General features: G+C 37.1%; 1 protein-coding gene across 50 annotated transcripts in view; it reads left to right on the top strand.

Annotated features, from left to right (window-relative positions):
• LOC105486421 (ankyrin 2) overlaps nucleotides 1-23,771 on the top strand; it is a 698,368-nt gene extending 674,597 nt beyond the window's left edge. For 14 of the 50 annotated variants that reach the window (XM_071093129.1, XM_071093131.1, XM_071093141.1 and 11 more), the window contains 11 exons: nucleotides 1,031-1,105; nucleotides 3,596-3,727; nucleotides 5,300-5,443; nucleotides 7,795-8,080; nucleotides 9,760-10,051; nucleotides 12,793-12,885; nucleotides 13,362-13,445; nucleotides 13,557-13,721; nucleotides 15,038-15,220; nucleotides 18,021-18,112; nucleotides 21,498-23,771. In XM_071093129.1, coding sequence (XP_070949230.1) covers nucleotides 1,031-1,105; nucleotides 3,596-3,727; nucleotides 5,300-5,443; nucleotides 7,795-8,080; nucleotides 9,760-10,051; nucleotides 12,793-12,885; nucleotides 13,362-13,445; nucleotides 13,557-13,721; nucleotides 15,038-15,220; nucleotides 18,021-18,112; nucleotides 21,498-21,681 — 1,730 coding nt within the window. In that variant the 3' untranslated portion in view covers nucleotides 21,682-23,771. The remainder of the gene's footprint in view (nucleotides 1-1,030; nucleotides 1,106-3,595; nucleotides 3,728-5,299; nucleotides 5,444-7,794; nucleotides 8,081-9,759; nucleotides 10,052-12,792; nucleotides 12,886-13,361; nucleotides 13,446-13,556; nucleotides 13,722-15,037; nucleotides 15,221-18,020; nucleotides 18,113-21,497) is intronic. The other 36 variants (XM_071093145.1, XM_071093144.1, XM_071093132.1 and 33 more) reach the window with 5 other exon arrangements.
• Nucleotides 23,772-24,436: the final 665 nt, after the last annotated feature.

The raw sequence follows: 24,436 nt of genomic DNA, 5'->3' as shown, positions 1-24,436 counted from the left end.
TGGATCTGTTTTTGATTCAGAAAGGTTGGATTTCAGATACCATTGGTAAATACTTTAAGCAAACAAACCTAAGGTAAAAATATGCTTTTCATTTATGTGGTAGATGAATGGAGAATGTACTCTAATTAGATGCAGCAGACAACAAAAACTCAAACTTTGCACAGTTTAAGTTGACTGTGAGGGGATGATGGCTCTTTGACTTATGAAAAAGGAAACCATAGATGGCTTTGAAAAGTAGCCTGTGTTCTTCCAATATCTCTACAATGAAGACTGCCATTCTTAAATTGAGGTTATACAAAATTTCCTATACCATGGTCTAAAATGCTGCCCATCAATCAGTGGGAGTTAAACATGAATGGGAAAATTATAGTTTATAGGAGTGAGTAGTATATAAGCTTAATAGCAAGAAGGCAGAAACATTGCCCCAAAGACATATATGCATACAGATACAATATACACATATAAATGCATATGCTTTTATCCCTGTTTCTCCAAGGTCACCAGGACCAAATGCTGTTTCTGGCCATACTAATCAGGATGGCCTGATCAACTCATGATCAACATCTCTTGTGAATCCCTGCTGTGTTTCCTTTCAGAAATGACCTGGAAATGATCTATCCCTCCACAAGCAATAATAGGAGGTCCTAGCCAATTGCTCCCCTTCTGCATCCCATTTATGATTTCTCTGGTGTTTCATGAACAAGATGGTGGTCTTCTTGGTGGGCAGTATTCTCTCCAATAATTTAAAAGAAAAGTCATAAGATTAGTAGAAATCAGCAACTTATATAATTATGTCTAGTAACTAGTCTTGATTAAAGAGATATGGAAGCAGATGGTTTTCATGATTCATATTAGATCTATTCCCCACTCCACCCCGGAAATCAGACATGCAATATGATCTGAAATGTATTATCTAGTTTGTGCTTTCAAATATTTGGAGAAGTGACTTCCTTTCTTTGAATGAATCAGTACTGTGGTTCCTCTCCTGTCATAGACAACCTTTGGCCATTCTGTTTTTGACCTTCTCCAGATCCACAGGATGAGCAGGAACGGATCGAGGAAAGGCTGGCTTATATTGCTGATCACCTTGGCTTCAGCTGGACAGGTAAAAAGAATGTGACCCAGGTTTTCAACAAAACCTGACATAGATGCATCAGTCAAGTGTCATTCTTGAGACACTTGAGAAAGTGTCGCTTTCTTGAGAAAGAATATATGAAAAGAAGAATGAACTAAGTACTAGAAAACCTGGGCTCTGCATCAGCTAATGGTATATACAGCCCAGGGCAGGCCTTTTATCATTTCTGAGATTTAGAATAATATAACTTTCCATTAGAAGATTTAGAGAATATACCCACCTTCAGGAACCTCCTTTGGCAGTTGTGAATATCTAAATTTGGGGGAGATTATTATGTTTCAAAATAATTTTTAGATGTAATTTTTACCATATTTAATGTGAGATTTAACCAGGGCTCCTTCTTTTATATACCTTATGTCAAAAATCTTCATAGTAAACAACACTAAAATTTGCTTTGAGTAAGTGTTAAAACACACATGAATGAGATATTTCACTAATATTTTTGAGAGATGAGAGTGTTTATGTGTAGAATTTTTATGTTAATAATTTATTAAGGAAAAGTTAATTCTAAAATCAATATACTTTATTTACACATTATGATTTGTAGGTTTTAAAAACTATACATTTTCATCTAACTGTGACTTAACCTATTAAAACAACATTGTCAGTCTGGCTTTTTTGTTTTAGTCTTTTTTTTTTTTTTTTTTTTAATATCACTTGTGACTACTTCAAAGAGACAAACATTGTAAAATAATATTCTTCTCCTTTCCATTACTCAGATTTGGTGATGAATAGGAGCCCATAATACTCATAAAGATAACTGATAATTTAGAGTACATGACTGAAAACAGGAGAAGTGGCCACTTTCTCACTTTTAATAATCTTAAAGTAATTCTTACATACTGATCAGACTTAACTAATTTGGGGATTTAGGGAAGAAAATGATACCAAACTATCCCTGACTGACTTACTAGATAACATTCAGAATTATTTATTTTGCTCTTTAAATATCTTTGTATCCATACCTACATAGTAAATGCAATATGTATATATTTGGTAAAAATTCACATCCTACCGCCATATAGAATGACATAAAATGAAAAGTAAATATGACTCTCACACCTACGTCTGTCTTCTAGCCGTGTGCCTCAGAAATAACTGCTAATACCTTCTCATGCTTTTAGAAAAAGTATACAGTGCCTATATTTATGCCTATTATTTAAAAGTAAGAAAAGTTTTACTGAATAATATTCCTCGTAAATAGTGTTAACATATGCATATGTATTTCATTCTTTTAAGAGGGTATTTAATTCCACTATATGGAGGTTCCATAATTTTATCAATGGCCTTTGTTGATGGGCTTTAGGTGGTTTCCTGGTGATGGCAGTAAATATTCTTGTGCTTTGGTATATTTTTGTGAGTATATCTATAGGGCATATTAGAAGTAGAATTGCTGGGAAGAAGGTACATATATTTTTAATTTTGAAAGATATTGTCAAATTGCTTTCAAAAGAAGTCACCCCATTTACACACCCACACACACATACACACACCCCATAATGTATAAGCATCCATATGGAATGGTTTTTTTGTTTGTTATTTTGTTTGTTTTGTTTTGTTTTATTTTATTGAGACAGGATCATGCTCTGTTGCCTAAGCCAGAGTGTAGTGGCACAATCATAGCTCACTGTAACTTCAAACTCGCAGGCTCAAGTGATCCTCCTGGCCCAGCCTCCTGAGTAGCTAGAACCTTAGGCAAACACTACCGTACCCAGCTAATTTTTTAAAATTATTTTTTGTAGAAATGGGGTCTCACTATATTGCCCAGGCTAGTCTTGAGCTTCTGGCCTCAAGCAATCCCTACCACCTCAGCCTCCTAAAGTTCTAGGATTACAGGCATGAGCTACTGGGCCCACCCAACCTATATGGAATGTTAATAGTAGAATTCAAAGGAAAACTTTGTGTCTTCTTCCCTGGATCAGTTAATGCTTCCTCGACCTCTTATTCACCTGACATGAAGTCAAAGACAGGCATTTATCCAACCACCATAATATAGCTACAGCTAGTATTTATCAAAGTATCCAGAAACAGGATTTATAATACTCAAAAACATCATTTATGTTAATTAAAGGGAGAAATGTTTTCTTTTTCTTGTTATCCTTCATTTATTTTCCATTATCTTGCTTAAAAGCCTAAGCAAGTATTAATGATCTCGTTTGCATTTTGAAATCAAATGGGCCTGAATTATGCATATCTTATCATCACTGCCTCATACTTATTTTCACTATGCAGTGATCAATTCTATACCCAGTTTTAGGGAAAAAAATCCACAATTAGTAAAGGCACTTAAGAGTCACTTCTAATATGTAGAAATTAAAGAACCCAAATACTCACACCACAATATAAAGAACACAATCATGAACATATCATGATTTTGTGATTTTACAAAATCACAAAACAAGGTGTAGAGACTGAAACCTTGAAGTTACTGTGTTTAGAAAGTAGTATTTTATCTTCTAGAATTAGCAAGAGAACTGGATTTCACTGAGGAGCAAATTCATCAAATTCGAATTGAAAATCCCAACTCTCTTCAAGACCAGAGTCATGCACTGTTGAAGTACTGGCTAGAGAGGGATGGGAAACACGCTACAGGTAAGTGGGGAACTATATGTGTATTGGGCTAAAGTTGGACATGTCTTGCTCAACAACCGCATCTTGCAAATTCAGTAAAACAGTAAAGAAGCAAATGCCATTAATCCACAGTACAGCAGGTCCTTGAGTAATATCATTTTGTTCAATGTCATCTCCTTATAACGTTGATGAGAAAAAAGAATTAATTCCCAGCAAGGCCACTGTCTGTGTATAGTTTATGTATTCTCCCCATGTCCGTGTGGCTTTTTCCCCAGTACTCCAGTTTCCTCCCACATCTCAAAGATGTGTTTATCAGTTTCACTGGTGTTTCTACATTATCCCAGTCTGAGTGAGTGTGGGTGTGTGTGAGTGCCCCCTGCAATGGGATGGCATCATCTCCCAGGTTGGTTCCCATGCAAAGTGCTCTGAGCTGCTGGGTTAAGTTCCAGCCACTTGAGACCCTGAACTGAATAAGGGGATTGGGAAAAGAATGAATGAATTAATACAAATTATTGTCAAATAAAAATGTGTACAGTGTATGATAATTATACAAGTGCATGAAATAAATGATGCCTTAGGAAAGTACTCAACGAGCCCACCATATTTGTTATTGTTTGTTTACGAACGGCATGGTGGGAGGAGGTGCTCCTTACAATTTTCACTTTGCGAAGATTTATTCCTTGATTGAACCCCACCACCACTATGACCGCCATCACTCACTGGTTCCTCAAAAATTGAATAATTATCTTATTTGTGTTTACTAGTCTTTCTTAAATGTATGTGTAACTCACTTTCACTTCAGTGTTTAATATTAGAAGTATTTGGGGTTTTATTTTGAAGTTTGGCCATGTTTTTGTGACCAGAACATTGTTTTCTAAGAATCTATCAATGATGTTGAGTGAGAACTTAGTGAACTACTGTAAGCAAATGAGAACAAGCTACTGTCACTTCTAAAGCATGCATGTTGCATAAAAACTCTTGCACAATATGTGTATGAACAGCATTAAATAACAGCTGTCACTTCTAACAGTAATGTTATTCAAACCGCAATATTTTTAAAATATTGATAAGTGGACACAATTGCTTTATTTAGCATTGTTTCACTGGTAGTGCATTACCTTCTGTTTCTGCTTCCTTTACTCATAAATAACATCCAGTCTATATTTATCATTCCTTTTCTTTACATTCTTCTAAGTAGGATTGTCAGATTTAGCAAATAAAAACAGAAGGACGCCCAGTGAAATTTAAGTTTCAAGTGGTCAGCAAATACATTTTTAGCATAAGCATGTCCCATGTGATATTTGGGGCATATTTATACTAAAGAAGTATTTGTTTTTTATCTGAAATTCAGGTATGGCGGGTGTCCTGTATGTTATCTGACGATTCTACTTTTAGGACTTGTGCCCATGCTGTGCCACTTTTTTTAATATGCATATCTCTTTTGTCTGTTGGCTTATTTTTACAAAGACTTTTAATTAGGCTTTGATTGTTTTTTTCTGTACAGATATCAAAAATTGAGTGAGGCAGTTAAGTGAAAGAGATTTCTAAGAGTACCTCTCAGAAGTAATAAATGCTCTTTCTCTAATGTGTCAGATACGAACCTCATTGAATGTCTCACCAAGATCAACCGAATGGATATTGTTCATCTCATGGAGACCAACATGGAACCTCTCCAGGAGCGCATCAGTCATAGTTATGCAGAAATTGAACAGACCATTACACTGGATCATAGTGAAGGTCAAACTGTGTGTGTGTGTCTATGTGTGTGTGTGTGTATATGTTGTGTCTGTGTGTGGTTAATTGAGGCACTGGACCTACTGTCTTTTTTTGTTTGTTTGTTTTTCAGAAGGGAGACCGTGGCCTATGGTGATCATATGTTCTTTTCCTTGCTACCCTGAAGCTTTCCTCCCTGTTTTACACACCCTCCCACCTCCACTTCATGCTCATTCTTTGTTATTTCACAGATAACAAAATGATCCATTGAATTCCCTTTCCTCAGTTCCATGGTGGCACTTCTTACACTTGTATTTTTTTACGCTACCTTAGCCACGTGTTTCTAGGCTCACAACTAGGACTATATCACTACCAATGACTGTACATTTCCTCTTTTACTTCTGCACCGACAGTGCTTCAGACCCTCGGGGACCTCCAGCCATTGGCCCTACCACATTTTCAGTATTAAAGTTTCCCTAACCTGTTCTCATTCGTTTGTGGTCTCTAACACTGTTTTGTTTTGTTTTTTTCTCTCTCTCTTATCTCTATTTTACTTGTTATCTTCTTCCTTCAAACCTCCAACGCTGTCTCTCTTCTTTATTTATACCCAGCTGATGACCAGGCTTCCTATTTCTTAGAAAATGTAGGAATAATCAGAAGCAAATGTCTATATTTTTCCACCACAAATCTACCAATGTGAGTGCATCTCAATGCATGTACTTACTCTACCTTCCATCCTATTAAAATAGATAAAATTTCCTCACTTTGCTAAAGCTATCATCTCTTGTTTTATACTAGATTTCATCTCCTTTTACCCAATCAGGGACTCCATTCCTGCAAGTATCCATTTTGGCTTCCTACCACTAGACCATACCCAACAGCATTAAACCATGCTTTAATAGATCCCATCTTTAAAAACAAAACAAAGCAAATAACTCCTTTTACCCTATATGTCCCCCCTGTTTTACTGCTGTTACTCCATCCATTTCATAGGAAACCTCTTAAAGGAATAGTCTGAATTTCTTGTCTCTGCTTCCTCTCTTCCCATTCCCTCTAAAACTCTCTGTAATTCACTCTAATCAATCTTATAAAATTCACCTATTGTTTCCTCATTGTCAAGTCTAGCAGGCAGTTCTCATTCTTCAACTTACTTTGCCACTGAGTAACATTTGGCATGAATAGTGAAGCCTTTCTTCTTAAAACATTTTCTTTACTTAAATTTCATGACATTCTCGCTTCTTCTTCTTCTTCTTCTTTTTTTTCTACTTTACTGGCTGTTTCTCCTCACTTTTTTTTTTCTGTGGCAGTTTACTTCTCATGGATATGAATGATGATGTATCTTAGTGTTGGGCAAGAGCCTCACAGCTTGTCCTCATCTCCCACCTCTCTCCTTATTGCACTGGTCCTGCACGCCTGGCCTCCTTGCCATTCCTCTGCATTCTCCTGTTTCAGGGCCCTGGTATTTTCTGCTTCCTCCACCCTAGCATGTTCTTTCCTCAGATCAACATATACCTTTTTCTCACTTTATTTAGGTCACTGCTCAAATGTCACCTCCTAAGCAGAGCCTTTCCTGACAAGTCTATTTAAAATACTAGCCCCATTTATCGTCTGCCTTTATCCTGGTTTGCTTTTCTCCCAATATTTATCATAAATATATACCTGCAGAAATGCAAGTTCAGTGAGGACAGAAGCTTTTTCTATCTTGTTCACTGCTATATATCCAGCATCTAAGGAGCACATACTACGTAGTTGATGCTCAATATATATCTGTTGAATAAGTGAGTCAATAGATGAATGCCAGTCACTCCTCTGCTAAACATCTTTCAATGACTCCTCATTTCCCTGGATATAATGAAATTCCTTAGCCTGTCATAAAAGACTCTACGTAAAAAGAGTACTATCCTCATAGGCTAGAGTGAGGATTAATCAAGTTAATACTTGCAGTGCACTTGGAACGGTGCCTAACACAGAATAAATTTTCAGTATGTATTAGCTATTATTTTTTATGATGATTATTAACTGTACTCTTCTTACTCTTCAGATTCTGTGCTTTGACTATCTCAGTCCATTCCCACTTACCATTACGTCTCCTTGGCATGTAACACACTCTGTATTTTCTTTCCAAATTCTAACCTCATGTTAGGTGCTCCCACACTCATTGACTGGCACCTATGACCCAGTTGCTCTGCATTGGAATTGACTCTTACTTGCATAGACTCTTCTACATGATCAGTATCTTGAAGGCGGACGCAGTGTCTTCTTCGTCTTTGTAATCCATCAGCCCATCTCAGGATGTAACACATAGTAGTTACTTAATAAATATCCATTCAATATAGGTAAGCTTCAACTAAATACTTAAATAATTCTCCCTTTAGGGTTCTCGGTACTTCAAGAGGAGTTATGCACTGCACAGCACAAGCAGAAAGAGGAACAAGCTCTTTCTAAAGAAAGCGAGACCTGCGATCACCCTCCTATCGTCTCAGAGGAAGACATTTCTGTTGGTTATTCCACTTTTCAGGATAGCATCCCCAAAACTGAAGGGGACAGCTCAGCAACAGCACTGTTTCCCCAAACTCACAAGGAGCAAGTTCAACAAGATTTCTCAGGGAAAATGCAAGACCTGCCTGAAGAGTCATCTCTGGAATATCGGCAGGAATATTTGTGAGTTTCCAAAGAAGGCCTGTCAAATGTAATACCAAAGAAACAGGCTAATGTGGATGCCAGGCATATATAAGCATGACTAGTTTTTAAATAATTTTAAAATGACCCTACCAATCACAAGTGCCAGAGCTAAAGGAAAAACAAAAGCATTAACATGTAAGAGACATAATTGTGACAGTTTTTGGGGCACAGACCTACAAGAACCAACTTCCAGAGCTGTGACTTTGAACAAGTCCTTAAGTGCTTTGAATCTCCATTTCCACATCTGTAAATTATAGTAATAATACACACTTGACTCATCTCACAGGGTCAAAAGTGTGTTTATGAATGCTTCATCTAAACTGTAAAATTCCCTGTAGATGACACAGCTATGACTTATAATATTGCTGCACCTCATTTTCTCTGTAACACTTCAAATATGGAGCTCATCATGCCATTGCTGGTTAGGAGTGTGATCAGTGATGATGTAGCTACCACAGCCAATGGTGCATTTCAACCAATGCACCATGAGGTGCATATGAGGGGACTAGCCATAAAAATATAAATGCAATGCAAACTAGCCACATAGAATAAAAGACTATTGAAATGTGTTGGAATAGAGTTGGGGTGGGAATAAAGATAAGTCTTATGAAGAGCTTCTGGCTGAAGGAAGCTGCAGAGCCTAATTCAGCTCAGAATTTAAATTCCAGCCTTTATGGAAGCCAAGGAAGAAAGAGTTGTGTAATTGACATTGATTATCCAGAAAAAGAAAACAAATTGTGAGAAAGGCCAACATATCCCTAAACCTGAAGTCTGAGAATAGGGTGTCATGAGATTGTATCAAAGCATTTCACTTGTCATTTGGTGAGTTTTATGGTCACTGACATGAGAAGAGGATGAAATGGGTAATGAAATTATCTTTTCTTGTACTGAGCCACCCTTGCCCCATCAACCTGTAGGTTTTAAGGGTGAGCATAAAGAAAATATAAGTAAGAAGGAGAAGGACTAAGGAAAAGATGGGAAGAAGAGGAGAGGATAAGAGAGAGACATTTTAGGCATTTAATATCTATGGAGTGATAGATTGCACTAAATACCAAAAGAAGGCACAGAAAAGGCAAATAATCTTATTTAGCAGTTGAGGTTATCAAAGTTATACTGGAGTAACTCCAGACTATCAATGAAAAACGTTTCCATGTCAACAGATGCCTCTATTATTAAATGAAACAGTTTTTCAGAGGTACAATAAGAATTTCCTTGTATTTATAGTTATGATAACTATATTAACATGGGGATTTATTTAATTCTGCCAAATTTTGATCCTTGCTTCAAAAGCCTTATTATCTACAAATACTTATGTAAAATTCATCACATCCTCAATATCACCTTGAGTTATAAAAGAAAAGATGAAACTATAACTTACATACATTGTAGAGGTTGGGTAACTGTAATACATTTTAGGATAATTTTCATCTTTAGAATGATACATCACTCTCTGCCAGTGCTAGATCTCAATGAGCTACAACTCTATATCTCATCAGATTATTTTTCTTCAAATGCCTTTCTTGGCCAAATGTACAAAAACTATTTTGACTCTCATAGACTATGGAAAAACCAGCTCCATCTTACCTTTCAATTTGCTTGCTTGAGCGGGAGGTGAAATGCAAATGTCCCTGAAGTCTCATTTGACTTTTTCATTCCAGTGTGACAACTCCAGGAACAGAAGCATCAGAGACTCAGAAGGCTACGACAGTACCTGGCTCTCCCAGCAAGACACCTGAGGAAGTTAGCACCCCTCCAGAGGAGGACAGGCTGTACCTCCAGACCCCAACATCCAGTGAGCGGGGAGGCTCTCCCATCATACAAGAACCCGAAGAGCCCTCAGAGCACAGAGAGGAGAGCTCTCCGCGGAAAACCAGCCTCGTAATAGTGGAGTCTGCCGATAACCAGCCAGAGACCCGTGAAAGACTCGATGAAGATGCAGCTTTTGAAAAGGTAAGACATTCCTCTCCACTTTCTCGCCCACCTGTAACAAAGCTACAAATCTTCCAGTTTCCATTTCTCTGATGGTTTATTTTTTTCACTTCAAAACAAAAAAGTTAACCAAATTAATTAACCTGGCACATGGAAATCCTCAATCCCTTTTAAAATCTGAGAGTCGATTAATCTAGAAGAAATGGTGCACAGTTCCAGTGCTAGTGATTTGATCATAAGCCCTGATCTTATCACTGGAAAGTCTTTTGCTAAGAAAAATGAACACGGTGGTGAAACAATATATCTGGAGGAGCTTTTCAAAATTAGTAAAGTTGGGCATGAAAGTTGGTGGCAGAGATTAACAGCAACAGGTAAGTCTGCCATGGGATGTGCTGGGACCAGCAGGCTTGTTAGATCTCTGGCCTGTCAGGTGATGAGCACGCAGACTGTGGATATTGGGTGGGGTTTAGCTGCCAATATAAATTTTTCTCATTAGATGCAAGATGATTTCCAAGTTAGATTTTTTTTTTTAAGATTTATTTTGGGAATGACTGAGAAAAAAAACATTGTACCTAAACTTACAGCAGTTTCTAAATGTACAAATGCCTGACAGTGGCATATTTCATAGCGCTTCCTTTGTCATTAAGTGAGTTTTAAAATTGTGAAAAGGGGTGGGGACCATGTTAAGAAAGTAATCAACCATTGGCCGGGCACGGTGGCTCATGCCTATAATCCCAGCACTTTGGGAGGCCGAGGCGGGCGGATCATGAGATAAGGAGATCGAGACCATCCTGGGTAACATGGTGAAACCCCGTCTCTACTAAAAATACAAAAAAATTAGCCAGGTGTGGTGGCAGGCACCTGTAGTCCCAGCTACTGTGGAGGCTAAGGCAGGAGAATGGCGTGAACCTGGGAGCTGGAGCTTGCAGTGAGCTGAGATCCAGCCACTGCACTCCAGCCTGGGCGACACAGCAAGACTCCGTCTCAAAAAAATTAATTAATTAATTAATAAATTTTAAAAATAAAAAAAAGAAATTAATCAACCATTTATTCTCAAAATATGGTCTATATAGTTCACATACCTCAGAATTGATTGGAGAGCTTGATCCCTTCTCAGAAATCCTGAATTAGAATGAATCCCAGCGTAGGGAGAGAGAACAAGAATTTGCCTTTTAGATGACTCCCAAGAGGATTCTCAGCCACAAAAAAAGTATGAGAATCTGTTTGAATTAAACTTAATTTAATATAAATTAAATTAGATATTGTTTTTTCTTTTAAAAAGTAATAGAATTCAAAAACACTTTATATTTCAAAGAGTTTTTCGAGCAGCTTAGCAGTAAAAGAAGAGTTAAGTGAAATAATTGAAATTTTGGGGAAAATAAAATGAAATAGCATATCTTTGGGTTGAAGACACACATGTGTTTTTGTTCACTGTAAGAATGAGATCTGCTGCTAGGAATTGTCTGAAATCATAACTAAAATTAGGAAAGATCCAGGCGGATGAGAACTGTGTCCTGATTTTTGGCAGTTTTCTTAAATAATAAATTCATGCCATGAATGAATTTTTATTCCAAGTTTGCTTTTGCATAGAATTATTCATCTCTCAAATTCTTGGCTTGAATGAGTACTACTAAAAATGTTTCATACATGTTATCTGGGCTAAAAGTTACCAAATTTAGCCTAAGAATCCATAGGCTTAGTGAAGTTAGACTTGAAACAATTATCTGGATAATACATATGTTTAATCTATACTAAAGGAATACATTTGTGTAAATCATTCTGAATTTCACATAATTTATACAGGCCTGTTCGACTTATTCTTGATGAGTATCAGGCATTTCTTGTAAGTTTCCCGTGTGGACCCTTATTTCTCATAACCCTAACTTGGGCATCCAATTTTAATCACTTTTCTTGCCAACCATATTTCTGGGCAGTAGATTCCTGATTATATTTAAAACATAATTTGGTTTAGAATTTACATGTCTTCCTTTAGCAGAGACAAATGTAAACATATAACTTGAGTTTTACAGTATGTTAAGTAGATCTACTTGAGCTTTGTCTTTTTTAAAAACAAAATTTATTTAGGGAACAGTAATTCAATATATGACTCCTAAGGTAATATGTGCTAAGCTAAAATTATGTTTTTTGCTTTATCTCTGGCTTTTGGCCAGAGCCCTAAAATACTATTGATCACTTTATCTCAACTTCCCCGCAAAATTATTCTAATATTATTCAGAGTCTGCCTTTTTTGATGCCAGGGAGATGCACTATTGGTTTGATAATAGCTACAGGAAACTTTGACTTCCTGCAAAAAGTTCTGCTAGAAACAGGGGATATTCCTATACCTTTGGGTGAATAATTCCAAGCCTAAGCACAAGCGTCAGTGGCTCATAAGTGTTTACTGAACTGCTTAGGTTCTATATTTACAGTCAGGCTTTTTTATTAGGAGTTTAAGTAAAAAAAGTCACGTGAGTAAGCTGCTTATTATTTTGGAGAGATTTTGACAGATGGGTTCTCCAATAACTCTCAGAATTCCAGAATTTTTTTTCATTCATTGAACAACAAAAAAACAAAAGAAACCAAAACACTCTATTTTTGTTGATGTCTGAGACCAGCACATACTTGTTTTCACTTCTACCAACGTGTCCACCGAAGACTCTGTGAATAAAAGTTTCACAATACAATGTAAGCTAAAGAAGAAACCAGTAGTGAAGTCATTCCTTAGCATGTTAAACAAAGCAATGCTTCCATGCTTCCACCAGGAGCTAACAGAGGAATTAGGGGAGCTGGAGGCCAGCTCAGATGAGGAGGCGATGGTAACTACCAGGGTTGTCCGCCGGCGAGTGATTATTCAGGTACCCGCTGTTAAATTACTGCACGTCAGGGACAGTCCTGTCCCCATACCCTTAGAGAGTGATCAGCCTGGATCAATGAAGGCTTGGCATGTTCCTTAGGTAGTGCATGGCCATTCAAAAGCAGACTCCTTAATGCTCATAAGTTCTGTTTGCAAAGAAACTCAGTGGTTCGAGCTTTCCTCCAAGAGAGCCACCAAGCAAGAGCAAGACTTGGCTTCTTCACTTCCACCCACCTCACCTCTCGCTTAACTATTTTTGTTGAAGTTTGATCTAACTTTGGTCATACTCTCCTAAGCATGTTATTACCCACCTGCATTTTTCTTTTAAACAAACTAGTTGACAGGATTTTGTATCTCAGCAATGCTTCTCAACATCGCCTTTGGTTTTCTAACATTCCTCACATTAGAAGCACTTGGGAGTAGTTCCTCAGAATTGGTGCCAAACAGTGCAGTGACCCTTTTCTCTCAACTGTTTAGGGAGACGATATGCCCGAAATACCCCCAGAAACAGTCACAGAAGAAGAATACATTGATGAGCATGGACACACCGTGGTAAAGAAGGTATTGTCTAGTATAATCCAACAGGCTTGATTACAAACTTCCTGTTTAAAATGTATCAATTCCATGGTACTGTCACACAAAAATAAGATACACAAATGAAATACATTTCAGGTTACTAGGAAAATCATTAGGCGGTACGTATCCTCTGAAGGCACAGAGAAAGAAGAGATTACGGTGCAGGGAATGCCACAGGAACCTGTCAACATTGAGGAAGGGGATGGCTATTCCAAAGTTATAAAGCGTGTTGTATTGAAGAGTGACACCGAGCAGTCAGAGGTGAGACAACCTGATTCTCTAAAACCCATTTTATGGAGAGGAACAAAATAGAACTCAAAAAAGATGAATGAGATTGTTTATTCACATTTTCCTCACATATCCCTTTTATATGGCAGTTTGCTTTTAGTTGCACGTTCCGTTTTTGTTTTCATGATTCTGTGTGATTTTAAGACAGCCATCAGGGAGACTTCTAGGCATTATACTCATTGTTTTTGTTTGGTCTTTTTAAAAATATCTATTCTTTATTTAATTCATGGTTGACCACTGCAGAAATCCAAAAGTCAAATTTTGAAAGAATACGATGCTATTTGCTGGGCAAGCAGTACGCTGTGGAGAGACTGTGTAGAAATGCACTGTGGGGCTTGTGCTTGGCACACCAGCCTTCTGAAAGTCACTCTAGATAAATATTTGATATTCAGATTTCTGCATTGCAGAGTTACTAAAATCAGGATCTAGAAACTCTTTGATTTATCCTTTTAGCTTTTTGTTTTTTGTTTTGAGACAGAGTTACACTCTGTCACTCAGGCTGGAGTGCAGTGGCATGATCTCAGTTCACTGCAACCTCCACCCCCGGGTTCAAGCGATTCTCTTGCTTCAGCCTCCTGAGTAGCTGGGATTACAGGCACCCACCATCACACCTGGATAATTTTTGTATTTTTAGTAGAGACAGCATTTCACCATGTTGGACAGGCTTGTCTTGAACTCCTGACCTCAAATGATCCACCTGCCTCAGCCTCCCAAAGTGCTGGGATTACAGGCATGAGCCACTGCACCTGGCAATCTATACTTCTATTTATTTCTGTTTTACTTCCCTCTTTCAGGGACATATTTACTTGCTTCGACAACAATTTGTGAAATTCTCACTATTTTCCATTCATTCACATCCTCAAAATTTTATATTATACACATGAGATTCTCTAGAAATCTACTTTTCAGTTTCTCATAGCTTTTAGAGCTCCTCCTTTGGGGGCTAATTTTATCTTCATAATACCAAAAGAAATTATTTAAACGTGAGAAGAGTTTTTTCATATTATTATGTCTGTATTACACTGAGCAGTTTCTTATTCACAAAACTGATAACTTTTTGTTCAAATAACTAATTAAGTTTGCTTTGGTGTTGTGGAGATACAGTCATGATGTACATATTACCAATAGGTTATAGTTTGTTTTTTTCTAACTCTGCTTCCCATTGCTGTTTTTTGGAAAGCCAGTATGTAACATTATAGTTTTGTCCTTTGTTTTTTAACATAGAAAAAATTCATCATAGTTACGTTTGGCAATCAGACATTGTCTATTGTGTGTCCTTCGATCATTAGGTCACTTTGTGTGAGCCCAGCATTTTGTCCAGTACCTCACAATTTCAGGCTGAGCCAGTGGAAGGCCGTAGAGTCAGCAAAGTTGTTAAAACAACTGTGGTACGTGGAGAGAGGATGGAGAAACATCTGGGGGATTCTAGTTTAGCCACTGATCTTCCTTCAGCCAAAGATGACTTTGAAGAGGTATAGAAGCATCATCATTTTGTCTTTGTGTGTGTGTGTTTTATGTTGCTTTGCATTTGAAAAGAAAATCGTTTGTCATTGTGTAATTCCATACATGAATTCATGGAAAGGTACAGAATAATTCAAGAGGGTAGAACTCCTGTTTGAATAACTTGCAGAGCAATGTTTCCTCAAACTGTGGTGTTCACTGGTGTCACCTTAACAGCTTTTAGAAGTCCGGATAACTAGGATTTGCTTCTGCCGAATCAGACTCAGAATCTCTGGAGCTGGGATATGATTATATATCTTGTTTAAAAGTCACAGAAGTGTCTTGCTTTGTCAATTAATAAGGGAAAGAAATAAAGACATTGCAAATTATATTTGCTAGCCAATCTTTTCAGATATTATCTGTGATAGACCTTAAAGAAAATTCAGATATATTCCATGTCCATAAAATTTAAAAGCATTTACAATTATTTAAGTTCTGGTTTCCAACAATTAGAAAATGGGTCCACAGTAACAGATCCACAAACTCTTACTAAAATCCCCAAATTCTGAAAACCAAAACAAATTTTGTAAGTTAATTTGGAAGTAAAACTTGAAATAAATTGGCATAGAGCTATTCTGACATGAAGCTTTTTTATTCTACCTAGAGTGAATGTTTAGTGATATAAAAATGCGTTTGATTGCAGGATGTCATCTTCACCTCCTCTGGGGTGTTAGTATTATACAGTACAGTCATGCATCGCTTAACCCACTTATGCCAGAGGTTGCAATTTTTAAAATTTTTGCATGAGTGAAAAATCAGACCTTGGTGATGACCTTGAGCAGTAGGATATAAATAACTTCCACATGCCTAGCGTTCACTAGGCATAAGTGGGTTTTACTGACAGGGATAGGTGCTGGGAAGTACATCGTTAGACACCTTTGTCATTGTGTGAACATTGTAGAGTGTCCTTACACAAACCTAGATGGCATAGCCTACTACACACCTAGGCTGTAAGGTATAACCTATTGCTCCTAAGCTACAAACCTGCACAGCATGTTACTGTGCTGAATACTGTAAGCAATTATAACACAATGGTAAGTATTTTCCTATCTAAAAATAGAAAAGGTTTAGTAGATATACAAAATAAAAGATTAAAAGTGTTCTACTTGTATAGCATACTTCGCATGGAGCTTGCAGGACTGGAAGTTGCTTTGGGTGAGTCAGTGACTGAGTGGCGAGTGAATGTGAAGGCCTAGGACATTACTACACACTACAGTAGACTTTATAAACACTGTGCACTTAGGCTATGTTTAAATTTTCCTTTAAGTTTTTAAAATCTTCTTTCTGCAATCATAAATTAACTTACTGTAACTTTGACTTTATAAGCTTTTACATTTATTTTAACTTTTGACTCTTTTGTAATAACACAAGTTAAGGTGCGAACACGTTGCACAGGTGCATTAAAAATTGTTTTTCTTCATATCCTTGTTCTATACACTTTTTTCTGCTTTTAATTTTTTAAATGTATTATTTGTTTCTACTTTTTAAGAATTTTTTTTTTTTTTTTGCTAAAAACAAAGACCTAAATATGTACATTAGCCTAGGCCTACACAAGGTCAGAATTATCAATATCACTGTCTTCCTCCTCCACATATTGTCCCACTGGAAGGTCTTCAGGAGCAATAACACATGGAGTTGTCATATCCTAAGAAAACAGTGTCTTATTCTGCAATACCTCCTGAAGGACCTGCCTGAGGCTCCTTGATAATTAACTGTTTTTTAATAAGTAAAAGGAGTACACTCTAAAATAGTGATAAAAAGTACCACTTTTATAATACTTGATAATGAAAAGTGACTGTTACTGATTTATGTATTTGCTATACATAGTAAATGTATTTACCATACATAAACCAGTAACATAGTCATTTATTATCATTATCAAGTATTATGTACCCTACATAATTGTATGTGCTATGCTTTTATATGATTGGCAGCTTAGTAGGTTTATTTACACCAGCATCACCACAAACATCTGAGTAATACATTGCACCATGAAGTTAGAACAGCTATAGCATTGCTAGGTGACAGGAATTTTTTTAGCTCCATTATAATGTTATGGGACCATGTCATATATGCAGTCCATTTTTAACCAAAATGTCATTATGTAGCATGTGACTGCATATGCATTATATTACCTTGCTAAAATCCAAAAGGGAAAAAAAATCTAAATTTTGAAACACATCTGGTCCCAAAGTTTTGACTAAGGGATCCTGGGCATGTGCAAACATCTACAAAGTACTTTCGCTATTGGAACATTTTGACACTAAATGCTGTATGTGTGTCCTCTACTATACCCATAATATATATTGAAATCATATATGAATTCATTGGAGTATTAAAAGCAAACTTTTAAAAATACTTTCAGTTTTCACATTTTGACAACTAGCAATCTTGAATGGTCAAAAATGAATTATCTGTGTTATACCGTTTGGGCCTTGTTTGCTTATTTTTGCCTCTGGTTATTATATTTATCATTAAAATCTCCACTGTAGAAAGGAGTTGGGTGAAGCAAGGAGGAAATTGAAAGTCAATCCATATGGATGTTAGTTAGCAGCTTTTGTAAAGTAAAATAACAAATCTCCCACACAAATGAGAGAAACTGGAAGGACTTGTTAAATAAAACTCCAAACTTAAATCTGCTTCTAGGAATTGTATTTATTTATCCTTTCATGTATATATTTTCATACTGACTATGAGTAAAGCAAAGCAATAGATCGTTTGAAAGTCTGTAGTTTATGATGAGCTTTGTCTTTTCTTTTCTTCTTACTTCAGGCTTTGAGTTACACAGGTAGCCACATGAAAGTCCACTTACCCAGTTTAGTAGAGAATGAAATCCTGAAGGAGGATGGATCAATAATTAAAAGGTTTGGGTTAGCATGGGGTGATGCTTTGCCAACTAACACCATAAAATTTTTTCCAATTTTAAGAAAAGAAGGAGAGAATCCCTACATCTACCCTAAAGCGGATAGAGAACTGCCTGTATCATAAGGCTTTGGTCAAGTACTGGATCTATCAAAGTGTCATCCCTGTAGTATCCTCTTGATACTTTAAACATAATACTAAGTCATAGCAAGAATGAGACTCAAGCTTATACAGTCTGACTCCTTGGGTTTTAGCAAGTCATCAACTTAGTTGAAGCCAGCCTGCTGGTATTCCATTGTGTTGATAGATTCAGAGAGCATAGGAAGAAGAATCTAATTGATAGATCACAAATTAATTTTGTGACCAGCTATATTCAGCTCAATCTTAGTAAATCATTACTTTGAATGGTATGTGGTTTCTTTTAACGGCTGCTGTATGATTCTGCATGTGAGTGGCAAATAACATAAGCATGAGTTTGATACCCATGAAACGAATGTACCTAGCAATGCTGAAACCTAGGGCTTTAGTGAGTTAAGCAAGTGTCATGAAAGCAGTAAGCAGTACATTTTTATGCTTATACAAGGGGGCTGACTCTTAGGCACACTGGTCTGCCCTGGTCTCTGTTACGGATTTGATGTATAAAGTTGGGCACTGTTCCATAGATCTACTCTCACTTCTCACTGGTCCTCTAACAGCACTGTAAGTATTGAGATTAATAAAATGTGCTCAGCTTCTCAGTGAAAAGACACAATGGAAATCCAAGTTACCATCGTGCTTTTCACTTCATTGAAAAGGGGAGAAAGATTGTCATTCAGAGTATGCTACAAAACTATTTTAAGCCTTTAGAACATAATAATTAGAACAGCAAAATTAAAGGTTCTGTCACAATTCCACTCTCCAATCAAATGGGAAAAGAGCAGCAGCTAGGAATTTAAAAGAGTGTAATTGCTCTCACAGAACTTAAAAAATGCTACGTGAATTAAGGATAAAATGCCTTTTATACTCTCAACTTTTAAGTCTTTTATTCAATTATTCAGATGAAACCACATAATCCACACATACCCTAACATCATGAGCTCTTCAAACTGGAATAGATTTAGAGATCAATTAATCCAAAGTTCTCAATTATGGCTGGTGATTTTGAAGCCAGGAATATAGACAACTCCATAGAGTTCCCACAGCTAGTTAGTTGTGGAAGCTAGTTAGTTACGGAACTCTATTTGTGATGTACAATGCTTTTTTATATACATTGTTAAAGACATCATATACATGTGTATATTCAGAAACACATTGGCCTACATTTGCCTGCACAGAATATCACGAAATGGCCTATAATGGAGGCTTAACCCCTGGCATCAATGCTATAAGGGCTTCTACTAACTCTTAGCAGAAATAGTTAGAAATGTGCCTTTTTGAAGAAAAAAAAATGGTTGCTGAATATTTAGGAAAACATCAGATTTCAATCATTGGAATCAAATTTGACCTTTTCATTAGCAAGAACAAATTTAAGTTTGCTTCCAGATGCAGAACAATTCATATAGTATTAAAGAAAAAGGGAGAGTAGAAGAATGTAAGGGAAGAAGGAAGACGGAAACAAGGATGTCCAAAAAAAGCTGAAAGTATTTTGGCTGAAGTAAGTTATTTTTTAAAAATCAGGATGATCGTAACAAATACATAGAGGTATTGGATAATGGCAGAACTTCCAGCTTCTTAACACTGGGAACCTATAAGGAAAATGCTGGGTAAAGCTACAAAAACTGATCATTTCCTACGGAGGTTTTAAGTGAAGATGCATGGTGTATGGTTATGGGGACTCAGGCTCTGGAATCTTTGACTCTCAGCCCCACTCATGCTAACTCTGTTATTTTTTATTTGGACTATTGCTAAAATTCTCTAAGATTCAATTTCCTTATTTGTTATAATAATAGTGTCTGGCCCATAAAACACATTCATCAAATACTTGTGGAATGAGAACCTGCATTTAGAAGTATATAGTGAAGAAGGCTGCTCTGCCTATGGAGTAGCCATTTTTTATTCCCTTCCTTGCCTAATAGACTTGCTTTTACTTTACTCTAAAAACAAAAAGAAGAAGAAGAAGAAGAAAGAAGAAAGAAGAGGAAGAGGAGGAAGAGGAGGAGAAGAAGAAGGAGAAGAAGAAGAAGAAGAAGAAGAAGAAGAAGAAGAAGAAGAAGAAGAAGAAGAAGAAGAAAGTGAAAAGAGCTGAGAATGAGCAAATTACAATATAATTACTTTTAAGTACAGTTACAGGAAAATATAAGTATGACTTAAAATTAGTATGACTATACAAAAGTTATAGCTCTTGGCCCAATGCAGTGGCTCACACCTGTAATCCCAACACTTTGGGAGGCCAAGGTGGACAGATCATCTGAGCTCAGGAGTTTGAGACCTGCCTGGCCAACATGACAAAACCCTGTCTCTACTAAAAATACAAAAAATTAGCCGGATGTGGTGGTGGGCACCTGTAGTCCCAGCTACTCAGGAGGCTGAGGCCGGAGAATCCCTTGAACACGAGAGGCAGAGGTTGCAGTGAACTGAGATCGCACCAATGAATTCCAGCCTGGGCGACAGAGCTAGACTCTGTCTCAAGAAAAGGAGTTATAGTAACCACCAGTCTATAAGGGAGGCAAGTAAACAACAGACTGTTAAATGGCAAGAAATACATAGAATGAGCAACAAGCGTGAGACTCTGAGAATCCGGAGGAAGCAGTTGTCTCTCAGTGGCTTTTCTCTTTTCCCTTTCCTCCCCCACCATCTCCAGATGAAGCCTTAGAGAGCTGGGCAGATCATCTTTAGTTGGTAGCCACCTTCTTATATATTGGTAGACTAATATTTTAGTTTTTAAAGACCGATGCCTCATAGAAAAGTTCTCTGAAAACAGGATTTTGGGAAGTTTGGGTGAGGGTGTGACTGTGAGGTTTAAGCTGGCAGCTAAGGTGTTTCAAATAAATTAAACACTTTTTTTTTTTTTTTAGCCTGTCAAAAGGTACTTGTGGTACTATTTCAGAATGAACCAAACTCTATTAAGTCAGGGCTACTTAATCAAACCATGAATGATTTTATGGCTAGTTTTCAAGAAGATCAAATTAAAGCATGGTTTCATTTATTTAAAATTTTTCTTAAAGAATTAAAAAATACTCGTTGTTCCAAAACACTCTTTAAAAAAATCTCACGAATCATTTTAGAGAGGGGAGCTGTGTTTAAAAGAAAGACATAAAAAGATATCTATAGTTTGTTATGCTGATAGTTTGGTGTGGAAATATCTAAAGGTAATACGTTAAGTACTCGGTGTAATGGTTACTTTCATACCTAACAGCTGCCCTCTAGCAGTGAAAAGAGTGTAATTCTCTCTTGTCTGCTTTTCTCCAGGACAACAATGAGTAAAGCCATTACACAGAAGAGGGCTGTGGTGAAGGACCAGCATGGAAAACGCATTGACTTGGAGCACCTGGAGGATGTACCAGAAGCACTAGACCAGGACGACCTCCAGCGCGATCTCCAGCAGCTCCTTCGGCATTTCTGCAAGGAGGACTTGAAGCAAGAGGCCAAGTGAGGGGCTGCCCAGTTCTCACACCAGAAACCACACATTCACTCAATATGCAGCTTCCTGTTTCAGTAGAGGAGTGACCTAACTGGCCTAATTAATGGGATACCCCGACATTTCCACTGTTAGCAAATATACGGCATTTTGTTTTAGTTTTCCCCCATCCTCTTTAACTATAAAGCTAATTTGTGACCAAAGATGGCATCCTTCATACTGGATGCTGTATCCAATACTTTGTTGTGTCTGTGCTAACCTGGGAACTGGCCACCTCCATTGTTCTTTGCTTCTGCACAAGATCCATGAAAATCCATTGATCAGAAGAACTTCACCTGCAGACCTCTTCAAGTGACACTATATAGGAATCCTTCCAAGGGATATCTATGTACAATGTATATAGTTGAAATGCTCAGATGAACAACATATTAAAATTAAAACCACTGCCTATTGTAACTACACTGGGCATCAGAATAAAAGGCCTCTAGAAATTGCTGAACAATGGTTAATTAAGATATTGCTAACACAATCGAGTGATAATATAGTTTTACTGCAAAAGAAGCACTTCAGACCTATTATGTCCTTAGAACTTCCAGAGTAGCCACTGCTCCCAGTTAAAGGTGGGTTAACAGCCTTGCAGAACTGTCCTGAGACAGTATTGCTGGTGCTGGCCAGCCATGGCTTAGGATTCTCCAACAGCCACTCTGAGGGAGGGGAGAAGGGAGCAGAGGCCACACAATGAAACGATGGGGTATTCAGTTGCTAGCAGCTACATTGTGTGGCATTCTAGCATCTTCAGGTCTTTAGATTTTGGACAAGTTTTGGCAGGGTATTTTAAAAGCTATAACTACTGTAGTTTTCCAGTTTTCATTGCTGCTTTAGCAAACCACGCTGTCTTACTGGTGGTACTTTCTTCTGGCCACTGCACTGTAGATAATTCATTGGAAACAAGATTTACTCACTACATAAAAGGTTAAACTCCTTCAGTATGTTGGAGTGGTTTCTTTTCTTTTCTTTTTTTTTTTTTTCAGGTTTATATCTTCTCTAATACCTGCATGTGGCATTTAAAAATCAAGACCACGGTCAAACCCCTCTTCTAATCACATTAATTGTTTCCATTCTTTTTACCCTGAGTGAGCACTTTTCACTTTCCAGCTAGGTCTGTTTTTCAGCTTGCAGACGAGATTGAGAAATCCTTGAAAATTTGGTTTTGGTTAAAATCTTTGGTTTATTTATTTGAAATCCACACTCCCTTGGAAACTCTTAAGTGCATTTGTGCACTTCTGTTTGTTTGTCTCAAAGAAGGGACTGTAACAATCTGAGTAATTTCCATGTCCTCTTCCTATTCCTCTAGTGGTTGAAGCTGTGTAGCATTTTAACATATATATATTCACAAATATATTCATATAAACAGTATACATTTTGAATCAGTCATTTGTTAAAGAAAAGTATATTCAATGAAGATGAAATTTAAATAAAAAAGGACAGAGTCTATCCTCCAGGGATTGAACATTTTCCAATTATCTGGTCTTTTCCTGTTGTGCAAAAATGACTCATTGCTCCGAATGTCAAAAACAAATGCGACAAACAATGGCACTTCATCATTTAAAGTAATGTTGCCAAGAGAAAAAATTTCCTGGGAGGGAGGTTTCCCACAAGCCAAATCTCCCAAGCCTCAAATGCTAGCACTTTTTGGCAGTTGGATAGGAAATGAAACATTCTTTGGCAGCCAAAATAAGAGAGGCCGATGGTGAAACTTTTTGAGACACCCTATGGCCTTCTTGTCAAAACCTTCACTGGAGCTCAAGAAAAGCATTTCTGTTGTGTTATTTGCAGTGCAGATGATGTCTGTGTAACAACATAATGGTTATTCACCCTTTTTTGATTTTGATTTTTGCTGTGTTATCAAAAACTTGAATACTGTGAGAAGAAGTGAATTTTCAGTTGACGAATCAGCATCTTGTTCCCATGGTGATAACACTAATTGAATATATCTATGAGGGCATGTATTAGTTAATGGAAAAAAAATACAACACTAACAATACATAGCTGCAATGTGTACAATGGCTGATTTAATTAAATAAAATGTACAAGTGTTAAATGTGGCAACAGTGATTTGTTCTTCTTTATCACGAATCTGTGATTTCAGGAGAATAAGAGGTTTTAAAAAGATGAGCTAGATTTGAAACCAATAGAAAGACACAAATTGCTTTTTTTCTTAAGGTTTTTATTTAGTTGCTGAATATGCTATATGCCTGGCACTGGATTAAGCACTGGGATAAATAGATTTTGCCTCTGCCCTCAAGAAATTTTTATTGTTCTTGTTATGCAAAAGGAGAAAATAAGGATTTTTGTTTTGGATCACTACTGAATGAAAGAAAATAGGAATTTGGAGACTTGCAGGAGATGAGAAAGGGCAAGTGCGATTGGCAGCACAGCAAGACTGGTTTGGTCCTCTCTCATGAGGCCATGGCTGTCACTAAACACTTTCTGCCTTTGGGAATAGCAGTTGGCTCTGGAGTTTTCTTTCTGTCTTAGAACCTGAGAATTTAAAATTAAATGGATATATTAATATAAATAAAGACAGGGCAGGACTATGCAAAATCAAAATCAGTTGTGTTTGAAGAGTTTTGTTTCATTTTTTGAAAAATCCCTTTACTGTTGCTATAATATTTTTTACAGTAAAAACAAAACAAGACATGATCCGGGCACGGTGGCTCAAGCCTGTAATCCCAGCACTTTGGGAGGCCGAGACGGGCGGATCACGAGG

Source organism: Macaca nemestrina, chromosome 3 (genome assembly GCF_043159975.1).
Source record: "Macaca nemestrina isolate mMacNem1 chromosome 3, mMacNem.hap1, whole genome shotgun sequence".
Classification (NCBI taxonomy): Eukaryota; Metazoa; Chordata; class Mammalia; order Primates; family Cercopithecidae; genus Macaca; species Macaca nemestrina.
This window is presented reverse-complemented; position numbering and strand designations above follow the sequence as displayed.